The following is a 20,582-nucleotide window of genomic DNA, read 5'->3' as shown; positions in this document are numbered from 1 at the left end:
CGGCTCTAATGCATTTTTGGTATGAGCATCAGCAGAGCCGTCCTGCATCGAAAGGGCTGGCGTTATTTGCTAGAGTGCGCCTGCATTGTCTAAATAATATTCACTCTTCACCCGCACACGTCTTTTGAGTATTCCCGTGGTAAACGGTCATTGATGGTGCATGTATGTTGTCATGAGTGCAAAGTTGCTCCGGCTAGCTGTTCATAAGTTCGTGTATTGCGTTGTTCAAAGCTGGTTCTCCTAGGACCAACCTGATAGTGGGTTCCCTTCACACGCCTGAGCAGTCCCTCGAAACCAAGTCGGAACCCTCATAACTAAAGAAATAAACCCCCAAAAAATGCCCACAGCACTGACTGTGGGACACGGGTTATAGCAAATCGCTCATTTATCATTACGATTCGTAGGGGTCGGAGCAGGCGTAGCGGTAGCAGCAGCATCAGCGAAACTCTCCCGCAGCTGCACGATCTCGACGCTCTGCATCAGCAGGATCACGGCCACGGCGCCGTAGTAGCCCAGCGAGGGCAGCAGGCGCTGCAGGAGCGTGGCCACGGACTGGCGGTTAGTGGTCGGGTAGCGGTGTAAGGTGTTAGCATTCCTGCCACCACTGCCGCTGCTGCCGCTGCTGCTACCTCCATTGGTGAGAGGAAAGGGGTAGGGCGACGAGCGCGGATAGAGGTAGTTGTTGACGTGGCCGCCGCGCCGCCGCCTCCGCTACCAGGACACCAGGACACCGCGACCATGGTGGGGAGGCTGGCGAGGAAGAGGAAGGTCGGCATGGGGACCAGGACGCTGTCGAAGAAGCACTGGGTCGGGCGATGGGGTGTTAGGTTGGACATCGGGCCCTGAAGGGAAGGAAGGGGGTTTTGTCAGAATGTGGTTGTCCTCAATGTTTCGAACGACGAGGAGGACTCACGAAGCCTTCTGGGCGGTTGTTTCTTCTTCTTGAAAGGTATCAGTAACTGGTAGTATTCGGTAGCTCCAGCGAGAATGGGGGATTCTTCTCATCAACGACGGCAAGTCTCACCTTCACGGCGATGGGGTCACCATACGGCTGTGATCCACGTTCCGTTCTACATAGGTGGTGCTAGCTTTAGGATACGTTGTTACCGTGTTCATTATAAGCGTGAATGTGTGTGTGTCCTCAGACTTGTACTGATTGATGCGTCAGTCATGAGGATCACTCTGACCAACTATGGCAAGTTCTCGAGGCTCTCTCAAAAGCCAATGGGAGATCCACTCCACTGTGCTGTCACGCGACGCCAGAGTGAAATCACCAGACCATGAAATCTTGCGAATCAGTAATCATTTCCGTTCGAACCGATTGGGCAGACCCTGTATTGCTGAAAGCCTCCAATACCAGCATTCCATCTTGGTTGCCTCACTGGCTCATCCTCACAAGATTAAGAGTGTGTAGAAGACAGGCCGGCTACCTGTACCTACCATGTGCAAAGACGTCAATGTGAAATTGGTTGCTTGTCGGCGTTGGAACCCGCAGGTGTTCAGTGGTATGCTTGTTGGAGGTACTGCCCCAGATCACTGCAGAATGCAAACCAAGATCGATTCGATACCGCTGGCCAACCGACATCGTACATATTGTCAATTCGGATATGATGTATGGATGTCACCTAGCAAGAAATGGAATGATCTCGTTCATTTGCCGTCGGGGCAAAGTCCGCCGGGTCCTCCAAACACCTACTGTGCCAGGTACTTAACATGTTTCCCCCCTCAGGGAAGGGGAAGGGGGCTCGATGGCCGCGAGCAACGCCTATGTGCCACGATCGGGGGAGGGGGGCGCTGTTAAGAAGAGGAAGAAAGCAGCGCCGCTCGGTTAAGCCAGCCGCTTTGCCATAACCCAATAGTGGACGAATGTGCACCAAGGGCTAGAAGTACGAATAAAAACCAACAACTTAAATAGCAGAAAAGGGGGAGCGGTTAGAGCGAACCCCTCTCTCCCAGCCACCCAGTTCCCGTTGACCTGTTGTCCCGATCGCGGTGATGTGGAGGCGGCTACCAGGGGGCTTGAGATCGAACCAAATCCCGGACACCCAGCTTCACATGAACACCTCGGAAGTTACGATAGGGTGCCCGTCTCGGCTTGTCATAAACAGGCCAGACTCACACAGGTGCAATCTGTGGCCCGCTCCATGTGTTGGGAGACGAGGACTACAAATCATCAAGAAACAAGGATTGGTTGATTGAACTGCCCTCGTGGTAGCTAGCTAATCCCGTCGCCCAGTGCGACTCACTCAGCCCCGGCATATTAGCCGGCCGTCTTGATCCGGTCAAAAGTCTTGTGTCTCATATGCAGATCTCTCCCTAAAAGAAGCCATCTTCGCTGCTCTTATGCCATCTAAATATCGCATACTGTCCGTAGACGAGCCATGCAGTGTGTATGCTCCCTTGGAACGCCTAATAGCCCTGTACAAATCCAACGTCCTGAGCATTCGGAAAGAAAGAAAAACATCCGACTCCGAGATCAACCCCAGTAATACAAAAACATAAAATGCAGACTGGGTATCAACGCAATGCCTAAAAGCAGATGGATGCCCACAAGTTTGCCCCCTTTATGCCTAATAGCACCGTAAATGCTAATGAAAACTCCTGTCCGATCCTTTCGAGGCCAGGACAACTTTTGCGTGCGTGCAATTCCTCCGCCGCTCGTTGCGGAGGGTTGTCGTTCGCCGTATTCATCGCTGTAGCCGTCTTCGTTTCCACACTGTATTTCTTTCTACCACGTCTTCTCCGCCTGGAACCCCACGGAATAGCGGGGTTCCGCACTGTCCCAACAGATGGGAATCATGGCGAGGAGGTTGATGAACTGCTGTCCGTTCTTTTTGAAGTTGAGCACCTCAACGGCAAGCTCGGTATTGCCCTCGACGGCGCTCCGCATCTGCTTCATGGTCTCGCTGTCAATGTACTTGCGAGTCGATGCCTTCTTGACCTTGCCACCCGGCGCTTGTAGAAACCGACAGTTGCGGCCTACGATCTCTTGCTGGCTGTAGCCAGTCAGCTCCATGAATGGCTCGTTGGCATACACGACCGGGCAGTCAGGTTGCTTCAGGTCGCACAGGATCAGAGCACACGAAGCGTCGATAGCACCAAGCTCGATGATGGGATTGGCGCGTGTCATGACCCGAATCTGGACAGGAGTGTTAATACCACGCCAAGCGTGACTCTTGGGCAGCCACAACTTACGAGAATGCTCATCATATCGAAACCGCTGGGCGCATATAGACCGGGGTATATGATGGCATCGTGCACTGTCATGTCTTTCGGGACAGCAACCACTGATGATATGGAAATTGCCTCGGTCGTTGTTGTTTGCCCATCCGACTCGTATTGGTACTAGATAGATGTTAGTGTACGGTGGTGAGGGTAGAGAAGTGAGTTACTGCCTCGACTGACACCGCAAGCGACGTTATCTAATACGAAAGACAGTGACTCCATGGGACTCTAGGGGACAGGTCAACCTACAGTGAATGCGCTCTGCTCCCAGGGGGTTCATGATGGGCATGGTAGCAGCAGACATTAGAGGCATAGTCATACTGACTAGAGTTGTTGTAGATCGGGGGTAGTTTGCGTCTGGGTTGGCTTCTTTTGGATGTCGAAATCTAGCACGATATGCCGATGACACCGGTGATATGATATCAAGTATAACGCGAAGAAGTATTTTGAGATAGATCGAGGCTATTAGGATAGGTAGTTGAGGGCTGTAGCAATGTCTGGTTTCGAAGCTATACGGGATCTGGTGACTGCGTTCCAAAAGCAAGTAAGAGGTAGGAGGATAGCAAAGGTTAGGAGGTTAGGATATGGTTGAGGAAGTCACGGCCATTTGACAAGCTCATGGTTGCTTTTCTGTTTGACCGGTGCCCGAAAAAAAGAGGAGGGATCGTGATCATGGGCCAGGTAGGCGTGATAGGCAAAGGGCTAGAGAAACAAGAATGAGACGCAAGGCCGCCAATGTCTTAGGCGATCAGGGTTCGAAGATCGAACTGCAGCAACGTTGAATCGAGGTCCATTCTGGAATGAGAGCCTGCATGGGCATCGAGTGGGAGGGTCTGGGCGGGCCGGCACAGAAGTGCGCAGAAATGGGATTCTGGGATGATCTACCGTTGGATGATCTCGACAGACGGACATGATAGCTGGAGATCGGGGGCGGATCTGGATTTGCTAGGAGCATGGACAGGGGCATCGGGGGAAGGAGGGCCACCCAGAACCCAGACGGCCGCCTAGACGGGCGCCTGCCAAGTATCAGCTTCGCCTAGCCGCAAGCAGGGCTACATAGGCTACATGTACCTAGGCGCGCGAGGATGTCTTTCTCAAGTTCCCCTTCCTTGCCTATGTACTTTGCCTCCTTTGCCTACTACAAGCGGTAACAAGATGGAACGGCCGCACATGGGCCTGGTGGATCTACCGGTTGGCGGCTTCGCCTGACTTTCTTTTTCTGTCCCCTTTGGACAAAGACGGCTAGCCAGCACTCCGAATCGCTGCCCATGGGCTTTGGCTCATCGAGAATTCACAAACCTCGATCTCATTATGATAGCTCGATGGAATGCGGTGACTTTTAGGCATCACCAGGCCAACACCAAATGCCCGCCCGGACTGGCGAGGTTGCACATGCAGTACGTAGCCAGATAACGAAATTGAAAATATTCAATGGACCACCCGGAATCCCAGTGGAGATGGGCCATGTCATGCCCTTCGCTGTTTGTTCCAACTCTGGTTCAATAAGTGGATGATACGGTTGATCGGTAATGTGGAAAGCCGATGTGCCTGCGTCGATGCTTCCGCTCTGTTTGTGTGCGCTGGAATCGGGTACTGAAAGGGCAAGCAAGTCATATCCAGAAAGCGACATGACAATTGCAAAAGCCGGTGTGACCAGAAAATGGTACGACAAATGCCCTTTTCCCACGGCCAACGCTCGGCAATCCCCTTCCAGGCACCCGGCCAGCTGAGGAATGGACTCAATGGAGGGGGAAAAAGGCGGGAAAGCAACACCGAAGCTTCTCGATCATGACATTGACTTTAGGACAGCCGCATCGTAGGGAATCGGTGGAGTGGCAGGAGCCGATCTGCTAACGTAGTGGGGTCATCCAGGGGACAGGCCCCTATCCTAAGTCTTTAGCACTGTCGACGGTAACTGTAAGGAAGTACCGTAGCTACTGTCACGGCGTCACCTCAGCGTCAGGACCTGAATCCTCGAGACCCGCCCAAGAACGCGCTCCTTTTACAGTATTGGCTTCTTCGAAATAATACACCGAAATCACAGTGACACTACCACATGTTGTGCTGCTCACGATACAGTATTGCTTTCCTGTCTGGTTTCAGGTCTCAGATTCCCGAGGTGTTTTTGGACAGCACACAGCATGAGACAAGCAGCAGTTCGTTAGCGTGTATGATTACATATGTACAGTACCAAGGCGGCGCTTAGGTGGGTACATGTAGGCTCCAGCCACGATAAGCAACCATCGGCGATCAAGGCTCAAGTCAGCCACAGCAGTCTTCCTCATGACCAGCGCTGTCATGACCTCATCTTCCGATCTGGACACTTCTAGCTCATCGAAAACAACCCAAGACATCAACAACGCATTAGACTTCCCGCTTTGCTTCTCCATCTGAAATTTGAAGCATAGCTCTTCGGTATTGTGTGTCTAGCGGCATGGCACGACAAAAAATAACTGTTGCGAGCCAACGGCGGCAACCAAACCAAAGTCTCTGGCTGTCCTCCTTCAAATGACACGACGAACGAAGAATAAAATCAGCTTGCCTCGCTTTGCGAAGGGGAATAGCAGTGACAACGCACGGGGTTTTATTAATCATAATTTCAACATCACCATCAATTTCTGCCGGTTTCACTTCCTATGTCTCGCCAGCAACACGCCTGACTCGGGATGAGCCTATTCCATGCCCACAACAACCTCGACTCGACGGGGGATAAGTCGGCTGCAATCACCAACAACTAATTATATGCAAAAAGCTTATACTGCGGGTGAACTTGATCATGTTCTTGGGTGAACCGGCAGCCAGCCACGTACTCAAAAGCAATATTCCTTTTCTTCTGACACATATTCAACGTGCCAAGGACTCATGGCGGCTCAAGAACTTTAATGTACGGGCAGATCAGCCTTTGCAGTATTGGGATTTCCACCTTGTTTCTGTCATGTACCACGGCCATGGATGATTTGACAACGCGGAGAGAAGCACAACGGTCCATCCGCCCAACAGAAAAACAACAAGCATGGCCGCCTGCAGGAGTAAAACGCACCGAGTGTGTGCTTGGGCAAGGCTCTTAGAACATTCCTTGATTCTATGATTTGGGTAGATACTCATAGGAAGTCCTCCAATATATCCCGAACACGATACGGACCAGACTCCGGGATATGTCACCGAAAATACTGTTGACGAGCCGGCCAAGGCCGGTCTGGCTAGCAGCAGCAATTTTGATCACGACAGGTGTGTAATAAGCAGAAAAGCCCACCAAGCTTGGGGGCAGCAGAAGTCAACAATAGCATCCAACTAACGTATCGATCACCTTCCCTGTCATACAGCACTATTCCTCACACTCTTCGACAGCCACGATGTAACATCATCGCTCAGCCACTACATCCCGGGCCAGACCCCCGGCGGTAGTACCGAAACCCACCCAATCGCCGGCGGCATACCGCTTCGCGTCATGTTCATAGGGGCCTCGATCGCCCGGGGGAGGAGTCGACCCACAACATCGGGTTCCGGCAGCAGCTGCGGGACTGGATGGCGGCGCAAGGGAACCCCGTCAACTGCGTAGGCACACAGCGATTTGGCTACTACGTGAATAATGACGGCAACAGCCCAGGCAACGGGACTGCTTTCCGAGACGACGACAACGAGGCCTACGGCGCGCACCGCATCCGCGACCTTCACGCGAAGTGCCGTGTCGCCGTCCCACGTTACCGGCCCAACCTCATGATCGTCCAGATCGGCACGAGCGACTGCTGGCGCGAGGACGACCCCGTCAACATCTTCTCGCGCTACAAGGACTTCGTGCGCTACCTGCTGCTGCCCGACGCCAACGGCGGCGTGCAGCAGGTGGACGAGCGGGGTAACAAGGCGGGCGTGGACACTACGGTCGTCATGTCCACGCTGATCACGACCCCCAACAAGGCTAAGGAGCGTTGCTTCTTCAGCGCCAACGCGCAGATCCGGCAGGTGGCTCTGGATCTGCAGCGCGAGGGCCTGCCCGTTGTGCTTGCCGAGATGCACTATGACCAGGGGCTTCCCGGACGCCCCCGGGAGAGCGACATCGGACGCGATGACATCCACCCGACGGACGACGGCTACCTCATGATGGGCGATATTTTCAAGGAGGCCATCCGCGAGGCGGACCAGAAGGGCTTCATCAAGCGGGCGGTGGCGAATGGGGTTCCTGATGACGGGAACGCGGAGCGACTTGCTGAGGAGGCTGCCGCTGCGCAAGCGAAAGGGCAACCACAAGTCCCGGTTCCGGTCCCAGCCGGAGGAAGCTAAGATTGGGCCATCACTCTGTCGTCGGGGGGGGTTGGTGAAATTGAAATCCAAGGGACCCTGGAGGGTGTCGACCTAACATAAGCTTTTCGGGCTGGTGCACGATGATAATGAATCAGGGGAACTGGTGTTTATGCATTGTATCCCTTGTACAAGCTATGTTTCCCATCACATGAAGTCAGAAATAACAACGATGATGCTTTTGCGCAGACAACATTAGAAACGAATGTCAATTTATATATGCTTTCCCTCCACTAGGTACAAGACAGCTTCCCAAATTCGACATATTAGTCGGACAAAGAATATCTTTCGTTACCAGCACAAGCCCTCAAAAGACCCCTGTCTCCTGTACCTTCTCAGAACTATAGCGTCCATCGACACAACCCTCCCCCTATGCCTGCTTTTCTTTTTCTTTTTCTCTTTCTTTTTTTTCTTTCTCGCTTACTGGGTGAAGGTCGAGTTGATGGGGCCGAACTTGATGTTGCTATAGATGACCTGGCTGCTGCCCTGGTTGCCCTCGACGTCGGCAGGCACGCCCGAGGTGGTCTCGCAGGAGCCACGGCCCACACCGGGTGTCGACGGGTCCTTGTCGAGTGGGTAGCTGCTGTCGAGCCAGAGCATGTTGGCGTAGTGCTGTTGTCAATCCGTGTTAGATTACATAAGGTAGTTTGGAGAGAGAGAGAGAGAGAGAGGAAGAGAAGAAACTCACGTCGTCCCAGAGAGACATGACCAAGACCATGTTGCCGGCGAGGGCCTTGGCCATCTGCTGGAGCCCGCCCTTGCTCTTGAAGTCGTCGGTGTCGCCGAAGGCGGTCTTCTGGGTGCTGCAGAAGGTCTCGTCGATCTGGTTGCCGCCGTTGCCCTCGATGGTGGACTCGGAGTTGGGGATGACCTTGCCGCCCTGCACGTAGTAGCGGCGGATGGCCTCGAGGTTGCTGCCGGACCCGATGAACTGCGTCACCACGGTGAACTTCGAGTTGGTGTCGACCGTCATACCGGGCCCGTAGAAGTCCTTGACGCCCTGCCGGTACGAGTTGAAGTCGCAGCCGTCCGGGTCGCAGTCGCCCGCGTACCGGTCCGACGAGTAGGTCCCGCCGCAGCCGTCGCCCTGGCATGCCTTCTGGCCGATCTCCGTGCAGGGGTGGGGCGTGTACGCCGTGGAGATGCTGTTGGCCTCTGTTTGTGTGAAACATTGTTCGTTAGTGACTTCTCACTCGTCTCTCCAAATAGTCTCTCCTCTCCTGGTGGTTGACTTCCAAAAAGGGGTGGGAACCTACCCCAGATATCCATCTCTGAGCAGCAGGAGCCCCGGGCGCCGACACCGGCGTTGTCGTCATTGGACGAGGGCTCCCAGGAGTCCGAATTGGCCTCGCCGTCAATGAACTTGAGGTCGCGCGGGCACTGGGCGTCGCAGTAGCCGGTGCCGTACTTGGCGCCGGCCTTATTGCCCGAGTGGCGGGACTTGCCGCCATCCTCGTCCATGGAGACGAAGTACAGAGCGCCGTTCAGGCCGCACCCGAGCTTGGACAGGTCCACGTCGAAGGTGAACTCGTTGCCGAGGAGCTTGAACATCTGGTACTTGTCCGCGCCGTTCATCAGGTAGGTGCGCGATCCGATGTTGGTGGCTGTGCGTGTTTCCCGATCATGGGTCAGCTTTTCATCTTTCCCTTTCCCATACTTGCACTTCCTTCTCGTCGTCCGAACCCCTCATCTTCCTCCCTCTAGAACAAGCAGGTAGTAATGGTCATACTTACAGTACTCGCCCTTGGTGACGAACTTCAGAGTCAGGGCGTTGCCGCTGGTCTGGATGCCGTAGGTGCTCGAGTAGTCGGCGCCGTCGACGGCGCACTTCTGGGAGCACGACTTGGCGTCGGAGCAGATGCTCGAGTCCCACTCGTTGCCGCTGTAGCAGTTGGTGGTGCCGCTGGTCTCGTGCAGCCAGCGCCAGTTGGCGTCGATGGTGACCTCGCCGCTGACGGTCTGGCAGCTGCCGCCGCTGCTGCACTTCTGCCAGCTCATCTTGGGGTGCGTCTCGCTGGTCTGGGTGCCGACCTGCTGGGCGCTGGCCGTCGTGGCCAGGAGGCCGCCGAGGAGTGCGATCTTCGAAAGCATCGTGGGCGTAGAGGGGATATAGGTAGTATGAACTGAGAACGGGCACTGGACCAGGGGGTAGATATGGTTGAGGTGGGAGAAGACCGGAGGATCGGACCAAAATCTCAGATGGATGATGGCGTGCCACCCTTTATAAGGGGCTCCCCGTCTCCCGCCCCTCTTCAAGGCATCCTGCCCTAAGAGCTGATCTTAACATGGTTTCCGAATTAGGAACTCGGCCGCCCTATCCCATGATCCACGCATGGCCATATTGCGCCGAGATGGTCCAGACGGCAACCTGGGCCTGCTTGCCGATAGGTTCGTCCTGGAAGGGGCAACAGGCTTCTTCCGAATGCCTCCTTACGTACCTATGCAGAACCAATGTGGGATTGGGGGAAGTTAGATGACTATGCTATATGGAAGGAAAACCCAGCAAATACCAGCGCCAAGATATGCCCGAAAGGTGTGGTTGACGGTATATTACCGAGATACGTCCCGTGGAACGGAAGGTTTCCCTATCTGGATGAATATGTATACGGCCTCCTTGCTCTTCATCCTAGTGATGAACATATACGTACTGCGGACTGTTACTACTAGCATCAGCAGTGGCAGTGATATAAAAAGGAAAGACAGTCGCCGAAACATTAAACTGCCATTGGCCATGAACATGGTCCGTTCTTTGAACAGTCAGTCGTGTTGCCTTCTTCTTCTCATGATCCTGCCTGGCACCAGCCGTGCGCAGCTTGACAGAGGCGCGAAGCCATGGATTCCACCTCAAGTCCCAAGCCATGCCTGTTACCAGGGGCCGCGGAAGGGGGGTTTCCTGAAATCGATATCTGACTCCATGGCGCCGATGTGCAATATACCAACCCGACCACTAAGGCGATCTCTTGACTAATTGGGTTCCCAATGTGTTGCCTTCGGGGGGCTATGGACACGCAGGAACGTTCCTATCCACGGCAACGAGGGCTCCGAACCACCATCCAGATCTACTCAAGGTAGTATCCTCCAATCGTAGCCTGGAGAAGAAATTAATGTGTCCAGATAAATGCATACCCAAAATCTACTCAAGTATGTGTGCCCACTGGTAAGTGCTACACTGGGCTTTGTATCCGACAGCGGTGGTGGTAATATATCAAGCAGGATTGCAACAGCAAGCAGTGTGCTTCCATGGTAACATGCATCCATTCGCACACAACGACTGGCGAATCACCGGACCTCGGTTGAGACCCGCGACTCAAGAGAGAGATGTAGAAAAGATCCTTGGCGGCTAAACTGCCGGGCTCATGCACTTGGAGAATCTGGGGTAGCGGCCATCATGAGAGCGGGCTGATCTTCTCGCTTTCAGTCTGCCCAGTCTGCCCAGTCTTTGCTTGTTTCTTCGCCCAGCGCGCTTGTATGAATCTCGAAGACTTTTGACATGCCTGGGCAGCGATAAAAACGGGGAAATCGCGAAGCGAAGCAATATAAGCACTATAGGTTCGGGACATTGCGAACGCCCCGCGTCTGGTGTACACGGCAAACAAAGGCGAAAGGCATGTCGATCGAACGACATGGCCCGCCACCAACTAACTGCCTTACGAGAGAGAGAGAGAGAGAGAGAGAGAGAGACATGAGCGTGAGTGGCTGAAGGAGCTATATTGCACTTGAGTTATACGCCATCGACGAGTGTCTCAATCCCTTGATGACACAAACAAGACCTCCCCTCTTCTTGGCAATAAGCGAAAGGTTGCATGGCATTCGTTGCTAATGGAGCAGATTTCCTTGCTGCTGGTAAATTGATTGGAATGCTTGCTTTTAGCCATTGAGGTGGTTCGGTGCAACCTTCTAGAGCGAAAGCCGGGAGTTGGGAGTTACAAGGTATGTACATGTCAAGGTGACATTGTCGACGCGTGGGTTCAGTCAACTTCGGCAGTTCACCACAGTCAAGAGATGAGGCAGTTGTAGAAGCCATGGTATTGTAGCTGCATGGAACTGGGTCATCGGTTATTACAAAGTATACTCTATGTACAGGGTGGAAATCGTCGAGGCGACATCGGCTGATTAAGAAACCACATCGATTCTAGCTCGGTGCACATCTGGCATCGGACATTTGAAGACACGCTCTAAAGTGCTAGCTTACTGCGGCATGCGAGTCGTGATGCATTGAGCAGTGATACGCCCATCACATTCCCCTGTCCTAAGATGGTTGTTGACAATGCTTGACATGGGCCGCGATGTACAAGACTATGCAAATCGAACGTAACATCTCCTGGTTTCTTGTACGGAATCGAGAGTTTGCTCTTCCCGTCACTGAAAAAGGTTGTGACCACGACATTAGTCAAGGAGGTTGCCCAAGAATCCAGTACAGCCGGGAACGTGAGCCATGCTTCAACTTATAGACGATGGGAGAGTGGACTGAAGTGCTCAAATCCCCAAAATAAAGACCACATGACAGTGTACAAACTTATCGCCTTGTCGAATAATTCCAGGCTTGGCAAAGAAAGCAACACCTCAATAGGATTTCAGGTTGGGCACCAAGCTGGGTTTGTCTAAGACCGGGAGACCTCTTAATCTTTCGTATAGAAGCCAGTAAACATGAATAGTTATCGACACCTGTTCAACTGTCTTGGCGCGGAGGCTGGCTGGCCTCATGGACAGAACCTAGCCTTGGCCTTTGGAGGCATGCACAAATGATCAGTTCAATCCGGTTCAGGCTCGTCCAACAGAGCATCGCCAACATGAGCCCGAGAGCTAAGAGTGATGGCTGCGTCAACCTCGACAAATGTTTTGTGATCTCCTGTTCGATATTCTCAATAAGACCCAGAACGCGATTCCCTTAAGCTCCCGGAGATGCGATATCTGCTCATGCCTAGAATCAGGCGACGTATGATCCTGGTAGTTGGCCCAACCCACAGAAACTCCCAAAAGAAGCAACTGTTTGGTTAACAGAACGACTCGAGTGATCGCATCGATGGGTTGCGGAGTATACGCTGCTAGATTATTGAATTCGGGGTAGACGGGCCAACCGTCATACGTATGGTTCACCCTCGTTGAGCCCAGTGGTGTGGGCTTGCGCAGCTTTTCATACTGGGGCAGGTAGCCAAGACAAGAAGGACCGTGGTTACCGTCCCTCATTGCCGGCTTCCTCATCCGGCACACCCAATGAGCCAAGTTTATCGTCTAACCACTTGGCAAGCTCTTCCGCTTGCCTTCGCAGTAGGACCACTCCTGCGGCGTTCACACTGCCCATAGTCGTGACGCTGGCCGTAGTGGCCGCCCCGACACTCGCGACGCTTTCGACCTCGGACGGCGACCCCAGAGGTGTTGGGTGCGACGAAGATGCCGCCTGCGGTACTTGGAGTGACTGGCTCGGCCCCTGCGCAGGCTGCGCCTGTTCTCCGCTATCCGGGATTGGTCCGATGCATACGAACAGCAGCCCGCACCTGAGTCTGCGGACCACCAGCACCGCGCCTGTGAGTTGTATTGTGATGGCGCCCGAGGTTGGGTCCTGGCGCGCCTTGGTGCCGGCCGGGGCGGACGGCAAGGCCTCAGATACGGCTGTGCTGGTGCCTTGTGCTGCGTAGATGGTCCATATCGACGCGGCTACTGTGCATTGCGTGCGTAGAGTGCTGACGGAGTGTGGTGAGGCATGGGCTAGCAGCTTCCCTGACAAAGTCGTGAGCAGGGTTGTATGGATCTGCGGCGACAGATTCGCTTGGAGAAATGACGTGAGTCGTTTCGTCAGGAGGAGAGGTGGCGTCGGCGCGGGCAGCGACATTGGGCTCGATTTGGGCTGTTGCTTAGGTGGATGGAAGGATGGAAGCTTTCGACTTTGATGAGTTGTGGAAATCCGGATCTTCGGCACGCGCTGCTACGCAGGTCTGGAAAACGGGCGCAGATGAATGGAGGTCTCGATATGCGTCTGCTTGGGCTTTAGGTAGGAGTTCGCGATTGTGTGGGGAGGTCTTCCGTACTGTGAGGGAGTTACAAGGCTGAAGCATGTGCTCAAACCCGCGCATCTGTATCTGCTTTAGCTTTAGGTAACAGGGTAAGTAAGCCGTGTGCCGTGAGGTCGAGAGGGACGGACATCAATGCATGCGGTGACATACATAATCCCCCACTTTGGAAATAACGATGGGCCTAGCAGCCTAGCAGCCTAACGTTACCTCTGCTACGGGACGTTTATGGCCCAAGCGTCCCGGCCACTAACCCCCTGCCAGCCTGCTCCATATCGAAACATGTTGACAGCCTAGACAGCTGCCTACCTCATCATCACCTCCCTCTTCTTACATAAACCTCGAGCTATATGACAATCATTTATATCCGAAAGTCCGGGGCCCTGTCTAGCATTGTCAGAACATTGCGAGGCCTTTGCCACCCTGGAAGAAATTGCATGCAGTGTGATTAACTAGCTAACCGATAATGCTACAGGATGTCCTCGCTGGGGACTGATACCAAATGACTAACCCCACCAGAAATTGGCTCTCACCTAGCTCTCATCTACTTGGCGGTTGCGCTGCTGGTACCTTTCAACCGTTGTTTGGCAGAGCTCGGCCATCTCTTGGAGAAGCTTCTGTCGCGTGGGATTCGTGCTTGGCGCCTCCAGCTCCTTGTCTCGGACCTTCTCGTCCTCCTTGTCCAACTGCTCGTTCCGGCGTCTCATCAACTCGGCTTCGCTGGCCATCCTGTCCGCCATGGCATCGGCGTGCTGGACTTGCACGTGGTCTATCGTCACCATAGCCTTGCCATCGCGATCGTTCTCCCGGAAGTCCTCGAACCCCTCTTTCGCCCTCAGGTAGAGTTTGAAGGTAGCTTGGTGCTCGAGCTCGGTCCTCGACATGAGCTCCCACACTAGATCCTTCAGGTCTGCGCTGTAGTTGGCCTTGCTGAATATCGCGTTCCAGCTCTTCTCGTCTCGGTCTCGGATGTACTCCATGTGCTTCATCGCTGCCATAACAGGCTTGATCATCATACCCATGAGCACATCACCGACCGAGCGATACTCACTAATAATGGTGTACGGCTGATTAAACTAGCATGGGTGTCAGCAGAGGATACGCCCGAGACGCCGGGGTAGGGACTCACCTGTGGCGGATGGTACATCGGCATGTCCTTGTTCTCTCGGAGCTTATCCAGTGGCTCAAAGCCATCTTGGCCGGCTAGAACCGTCCCCTGCCCGTGAGGTACCCGGTCTCCGAGGACGCCATTCACGTGGCCCGAAACGAATGCCTTGCTCAGATTCCCCAACTTGCACTGGCCGTAAGTCTCACTCATCGTGTGCGGGTGGCAGAAGAAGATGTTGGATGGGGCAATGTCTCTATGCAGTATCGTCTGCCAGTCCAAACCAGCATCGAAGATTTCATATTGCTTGGTGTAGGGGTCCAGGTCTTCACGGAGTCCATCGTGCAACCAAGCAAGCCCCTTGAGGATGGAGCATAAGACGTGCCAGCACAGTGACTCTGGTAGGAACCGGTTGTCGACGGGAACTTCGATGCGCGGCGCCTCGCTGCCAGACGGCGTGATCCGCGTTTCCGTCTGGAACAAGTTCTCCAGTGTCCCGGCGTTACAGTAATCGTAGATGAAGAAGTGGGTTGCTTGATCGGGATGTTTGCTGTCCTTCCAGCCAACGAGTTGCACCCAGTCAATGAAGTTGACGAGGTTCTCGTGGTTCAGAACTGCCATCAGGGGCTCGATCATGCGCTGCTTGTCGAGTAGCAAGAGAAGAGACGTGTGGTTGGGTACATCGCTCCCGTGGTCGAGAAGCCATGAGGAGACATCGCGAGCCAGGAAATGCGCGCGGTCACTCTTCCGTACCACCTTCCAAATGCCTGGGGAAACTTCCGAGGCGAAGTCGTACTTGGACGCCTGCCTCGAAAGCTCGGAGGCAGCTCTCTTCGAAAGGCCGCGGTAAGGTGCTTCCTCCATCGTTTGGCAATATTCGAGTGGGCTCAGTTGGTTGTGGTTACTTGGAAACAAGAGAAGCGGAGCGCCAGAGTCAGGGCCGAGAGGGAGGTTTGTTGTAGACAAGCACTTCATCCCTTTCAACGCACGCGTCAGGCTCTTTGTTGTCTATCTTCGGAGACATGCTGAACGCATTCCAAGCACACAAAGCTGCCCGAAGCAGCCATTGTTGTCTCAGAGCGCCGTAGTTCTGGAAGGTTACTTATACAATGCTGCCGGCTTATGGGTATCGCGGTGTCGCATTCTTCGCCTCCTCATTGCCAAAGGTCGACTTGCGCCATATCTGGTTGCCATGTAGACACCCGGCAGCAACAAGTAAGTGCTTCCGGCTTAGCTTGTATGTGCCAAAGTCGATTGAGCCTAGAGGCAGCATTGCGAATGTTCGATACCCCCCGCGACCGGGTTGTCGTATACCTACCTTGGGTAATACTCCAAGGCAAGGAGGAACCTGGGCCGCAGTTATGTGGCAACACGGCAATGCCGCTTGTAGCGAGTATAATAATAATACAAACCCACAACAATGCCGCGTGATTGTTTCTATTTTAGAGCAATTCAAACTTTATCTTCGCAACCGTTTTCCCGCGAGGGCATGCTTGCGCAAATCAAATAAATAAGCGTCACCCAATAAGCGAGTTTTACGGATCTCAGTATTGTTGTTGCTGGTCTTCAGGGGAATCAACATGCGCTGCCAGTGCACTGGCGCACGCAGGGCGCCGTCGTGGCCCGCTTTGTTTGGGTCCTATCAAAATAGCTTCCCATGATAGGCACTGAGTTCTTGAGGAGAGTTGACCTTTTCATCGGAAAAGCATTTGATAGGCAGTAAATGAGCCATACTTTCGATGTTGGGTTTTAGGCGCGTGCTTGAGTACCTTCGCGTTTCCTGCATGCTCCCGCGTTCGGTAGCCGCCCAGGGTGGCGCTGTTGGGGGGCACGTTTGGGGGCGCTTGCGCAAGTCGACTTGGCCGTCCCCTCCCCCCCTCCCCCTCCTCCATCCTGCACGAGTCGTGGCAGCGTGGGTTTGGTAGGCTTGGTAGTTTTGGTAGGTTCCATACTTACCCAGGGACCGTTCGCCGCCAGCGTCGGCAGTTTCCTGCCAGGCCAAACGAGCGAGGAAAGACGGATTGAACGGATTGAGCGGAAACTGAAGACGCGCAAGTGCGTGATCTGCAGTACAGGCAGTTGGCTGGCTGGGCTATCAAACAAGGCTGCCTCGGCCGCATGATGTTTGCGATTGTTTCGATTCTAGTAGTAGTCCGGGCCGTCGCCAAAGAGGGCCAATTTCTGGAAGGGCAGGGCATTTGATTTGATTCATCTGATCGTTGGTTCCTGGCGTGCTCGTGCCGGTGGCGCCCTCGAGTCTGTGTGTGGGCCTTGTTCCATCTTGGCTTTCCCCATGTCCTGTTTCGGGGGCCAAGGTGCTAACCCAATGGGCCATGCAGCAGGGAAGATCAGGGCAGGAATCAGGGGCGGCTCATGCCAATTTTGAATTTCATCAGGAGACCACAGGAAGTCCCGAAGTCCAAAACGCGCCTGCATGGGACAAGGGAGCTCGGAGAGTCAGGGAGTCTAGGGAGTCTAGGGAGTCCACTGCTGCGCTAAGCCCTTCGCAGCAGGCCCTCCAGCGCCATGCGTCGCCATTGACCAATTGCCCGTGCCTTGCGTCGCGACGGAGCACGCCCATTTCTGGCCCATCCACAGACCCTTGGGAATATTGCAGCCAATCCGGACTTATTCTTGCCGGCATACAAGTACCTCACTCATCGCAATGAGGTTGCACTGCATTTCAAACCTGCCAAGGGCCTGCCCTGCTGGCCCCCCTTTTCGCCAGGGCCTCTACTTGATGCAACACCACCCCTCACCCGCCTTGGTAGGTAGATTACTGGCTGTAACGCGGAGGGAGCCTGGTCGCATTTGCGTGGGCAGGAAGAGGTACTCACTCTACCAGTGTGGCCAGTAGTAGCACGTGTAGCCGTAGTAATGTCTCTGTCTGATACCAACGACAGCGATCACTGCGACTTTCTAAACCGACCGACCTTCGTCAGATTGACTAGACGGACGTGACTTTCTTTCCATCCAAAAAACAACTACACAACCGCATACGCGCGCGCGCTGAGACGCTCTCTATCCGAATTATAGTCATTCCTTTTTTAGTTTCTGGCCTTCTACCCATCGAGTGTTGGCCCCCGTCCCCAATCGTCCCTCTTTTCGCACGGCTCTTTGCGTCGGTGCATTGTCGTCTCTACCCCATTTGGCAATCTGATACATCAGCCCACGCCCGGCCCTGGCATTACGGTCGAACAAGAGGGTCTATCTCTAGTCGATCAAACCTCCCAGCGACTCCTTCGACCAAACCTTTCTCATTTGACGCCTGTCGACGTCTCTTGTTGTTGCTGGTTTCCAGTGACCTCCCTTCCACCTTCACTTCGGCCAAGACAGTCTGACAGGGCAAGGTATCGCTGCGTCGATCGAATCGTGAACCCGAGAATAGCGCCCTTTGCAAGGACATGTCGCTGTAGAGATTTTGCAAACTCTCTTGTCACCCCACAGTCTTCCGACCAGGTGGAATGTCGTCGGCCAGCTAGGGACTGAGACTTGTCGCGGTCCGTACCATCAACTATCATCACCTCCTCAACGCCGCCGAACTCGCCCTAGGGTTGGCGCCTGTCTCATTGAAAGCCCCTCGCATCCGCCAGGGCACTTTCTTCTTGACTCTTTTTTTCTTCCACTTTGGATACCAATCGCTTTGCGAGCCATTGCTCTTCTTCAACCACCAACGCGCAGTCGAATAGCTTCGCAGGCGAGCGACGACTTGTGCAACTCGGCGGGACCGGCTGGACGATAAGCTGTTACAACGACGACGACGACCCTTTTGGATCACCCTCTATCGGATTTCCGCCTTCCATTCATTCATCTTTATTGGGTAGCAGGGCTCCAACTTCTTAGGAGTCTATTGTAATACTTATCGACCGACCGTCTACGTTCATTTATCAGTAAACCGACTAAGTCTTTTCGACGACGTGCAAGCGCGGAATCTTGGAATAGTCAGTATGGGGTGTTTCAGTTCTAAAAAGCGCGTGGCCGATGTGCGACCCGAGGCGAAATGGGACTACATTGTAAGTTCTCTCTGGCTGGTCTGGTCGAGATTACAGCCGAACCGGTACTGATGATTTCGGTGTCCACAGAGTCTCAAGGACTTCAAGTCCAATTCCTGCTTTACCGTCTTCGCTTATGTATACCTTCATTTCTCTCTTCTTCTTTCCATGGCCGTTTACGGCGTCGACAGCTTCACTGCCGTCAACTTGCTGGCTTTTGACCAGTGGACCAGTCAGGTCAAGGCCACATCGTTTGTCTCTTTCGATGTCATCAAATGGGTCTTCTCTGTCTGTATCATCGCCTCGTTTGTCAACTTGGCCTTTGAGCATATCCGCGCCAGGCGCGTCATGAACCGCGGCAGTGTATCTGAATCCTTCTTGGACAACCTGGCTGTGCGTCTGGAGAGTGTCCGTTGGGGAAGCCAAGGTTGGAGGCGCTTCTTGGTCTTCGCTGAGCTCACCAAATCGAAGAAGGGTGCTGAGTATGTTGCGCTGTTCACATACTTCAGCTTTCAGTGTGAGTAGAACCATGTCACATCGCTCAGGAAGTTGCTGATTGGATATAGCCTGGATTCGTGTGATTTTCTGTTCGGGTCCACGTCAGGTGCTCAATGCTCTCACGTTGTATAACGTTCTGAGCAATGACCTGATCCCTACCGAGACTGGCTCAGTCGATAAGTCCATTATGAACTTCTTCAGCAAGCTGGGAGAACTGGCAAAGCAAAACACGCAGCAGGTGGTTGTCTTGTCCGGCATGATCTTTACTTTGATCGTCTGGGTCATCACGTTCATCTCCTTGCTGATCGCGGTTCTCTTCTACATTTTCTTCCTGTGGCACTACATCCCCAGACAGGATGGTGGCTTATCGGGTTACTGCTCAAGAAAGATTAACAAGAGGTTGATGAGAATTGTCTCGGTCAAGGTGAACAAAGCCATTGCGAAGGAAGAGAGGGACAGGCTCAGAGCAGAAATGAAGGCCGCGAAGAAAACCGGCGAAAAGACCCCGATCGAGCGACAGGCCAAATTACCTACATTCATGGATCCCTCCAAGGACGACTCCTTGCCGGAAATGCCCAAGATGGGACTCAGTCGTACCGAAACTATGACGACGTTGCCGGCGTATGAGTCTCGGCCGGGAACTCCGAATACCATCGAGATGAGTGCCTTTGACCAGAAAAGACCACTCCCATCTCGTCAAGGTACAGGGGCTTCGTATGCCTCGAATGCTCCCCTGATGGGATCGGCTGCACCCATGTCGATGAACCGGTCTGCATCTCCAGCGCCTACTCTGCCGCAAATCGACTTCGACAACTACCCGCCCCAACGTCCCGGCACAGCTCAATCTAACAGAAGCTACGGCGGCCCGCAGCAACGTCCTATGCAAAACAACCCCCCTCGTTCGGACCTCGATACACGCAAAGCCCTGCACCGTACGGGAACGGAAATATGCCACCACCACAGCGGTCCTTGACGGGTGGCAGCATGGATCCTTACAGCCGGCCTATGCCCCGAGCAGTCGATCAGTTGTCAGGTCGACAGCAGATGTACGACGACAACGTCAGCATCAGAGACGGTCGCTCTAGTCCGGCACCGTCTATGTACTCAAACGCGGGGCCTGTGCCGAACCGTCCCGGCTTCAACGGTCCGGCCTATCTTCCGCCGCGGAGCGCAACAACCCAGCCCGGGCAGCAACGATCGCAAATGCCTCCGCAACGCAATATGACGGCACCTATGCCGCCGATGCCACAGCGCGATCCGTACGGGCCTCGCCCAGGAACGTCTCAAAGTCAAAGAGGGCCGCCCCGCGGCTATGGTTATGGAGATGTCGAAGCCCAGAGAGGCCCCCCTAGATATTAGAACCCTGAAAATAATTTCTTTCTTGGCGTAATTTTCTTGTTGGATGTACGATTTAGACAGGGCCTGTGGCCAGATGTTCTTTGATCACATCTTCGCCTA

The 20,582-nt window shown here is 54.0% G+C and overlaps 7 protein-coding genes across 7 annotated transcripts; 2 read left to right on the top strand and 5 right to left on the bottom strand.

Annotated features, from left to right (window-relative positions):
- Nucleotides 1–381: 381 nt before the first annotated feature.
- PG986_012289 (uncharacterized protein) lies at nt 382–836 on the bottom strand (the record flags this gene model as incomplete). The annotated part of the gene is made up of 2 exons (XM_066848511.1): nt 382–711; nt 732–836. The coding sequence occupies 2 exons, from the start codon at nt 834–836 to the stop codon at nt 382–384; spliced, it is 435 nt and encodes a 144-aa protein (XP_066695207.1).
- Nucleotides 837–2,728: 1,892 nt separating this feature from the next.
- On the bottom strand, nt 2,729–3,345 carry PG986_012288 (vivid PAS protein VVD; the record flags this gene model as incomplete). Its single annotated transcript, XM_066848510.1, has 2 exons — nt 2,729–3,139; nt 3,196–3,345. Coding segments are annotated over 2 exons (561 nt in total), but the record flags the coding sequence as incomplete, so codon positions are not given.
- A 3,405-nt stretch (nt 3,346–6,750) lies between these two features.
- PG986_012287 (carbohydrate esterase family 3 protein) lies at nt 6,751–7,503 on the top strand (the record flags this gene model as incomplete). The annotated part of the gene is made up of 1 exon (XM_066848509.1): nt 6,751–7,503. One exon carries the CDS (start codon nt 6,751–6,753, stop codon nt 7,501–7,503), a length of 753 nt encoding a protein of 250 aa, XP_066695205.1.
- A 438-nt stretch (nt 7,504–7,941) lies between these two features.
- On the bottom strand, nt 7,942–9,612 carry PG986_012286 (beta-cellobiosidase; the record flags this gene model as incomplete). The annotated part of the gene is made up of 4 exons (XM_066848508.1): nt 7,942–8,133; nt 8,210–8,676; nt 8,778–9,125; nt 9,255–9,612. 4 exons carry the CDS (start codon nt 9,610–9,612, stop codon nt 7,942–7,944), a joined length of 1,365 nt encoding a protein of 454 aa, XP_066695204.1.
- Nucleotides 9,613–12,694: 3,082 nt separating this feature from the next.
- PG986_012285 (uncharacterized protein) lies at nt 12,695–13,351 on the bottom strand (the record flags this gene model as incomplete). Its single annotated transcript, XM_066848507.1, has 1 exon — nt 12,695–13,351. The coding sequence occupies one exon, from the start codon at nt 13,349–13,351 to the stop codon at nt 12,695–12,697; it is 657 nt and encodes a 218-aa protein (XP_066695203.1).
- Nucleotides 13,352–14,062: 711 nt separating this feature from the next.
- Nucleotides 14,063–15,498, bottom strand: PG986_012284 (uncharacterized protein; the record flags this gene model as incomplete). Its single annotated transcript, XM_066848506.1, has 2 exons — nt 14,063–14,605; nt 14,659–15,498. 2 exons carry the CDS (start codon nt 15,496–15,498, stop codon nt 14,063–14,065), a joined length of 1,383 nt encoding a protein of 460 aa, XP_066695202.1.
- A 3,083-nt stretch (nt 15,499–18,581) lies between these two features.
- On the top strand, nt 18,582–20,483 carry PG986_012283 (pheromone-regulated membrane protein; the record flags this gene model as incomplete). The annotated part of the gene is made up of 4 exons (XM_066848505.1): nt 18,582–18,647; nt 18,717–19,143; nt 19,193–20,056; nt 20,143–20,483. The coding sequence occupies 4 exons, from the start codon at nt 18,582–18,584 to the stop codon at nt 20,481–20,483; spliced, it is 1,698 nt and encodes a 565-aa protein (XP_066695201.1).
- Nucleotides 20,484–20,582: the final 99 nt, after the last annotated feature.

This window comes from Apiospora aurea, assembly GCF_038362705.1.
Source record: "Apiospora aurea strain CBS 24483 chromosome Unknown utg000008l_segment0_segment0, whole genome shotgun sequence".
Taxonomy (NCBI): domain Eukaryota; kingdom Fungi; phylum Ascomycota; class Sordariomycetes; order Amphisphaeriales; family Apiosporaceae; genus Apiospora; species Apiospora aurea.
The sequence above is the reverse complement of the archived record's forward strand: the minus strand, read 5'-3'. Positions and strand labels throughout refer to the sequence as shown.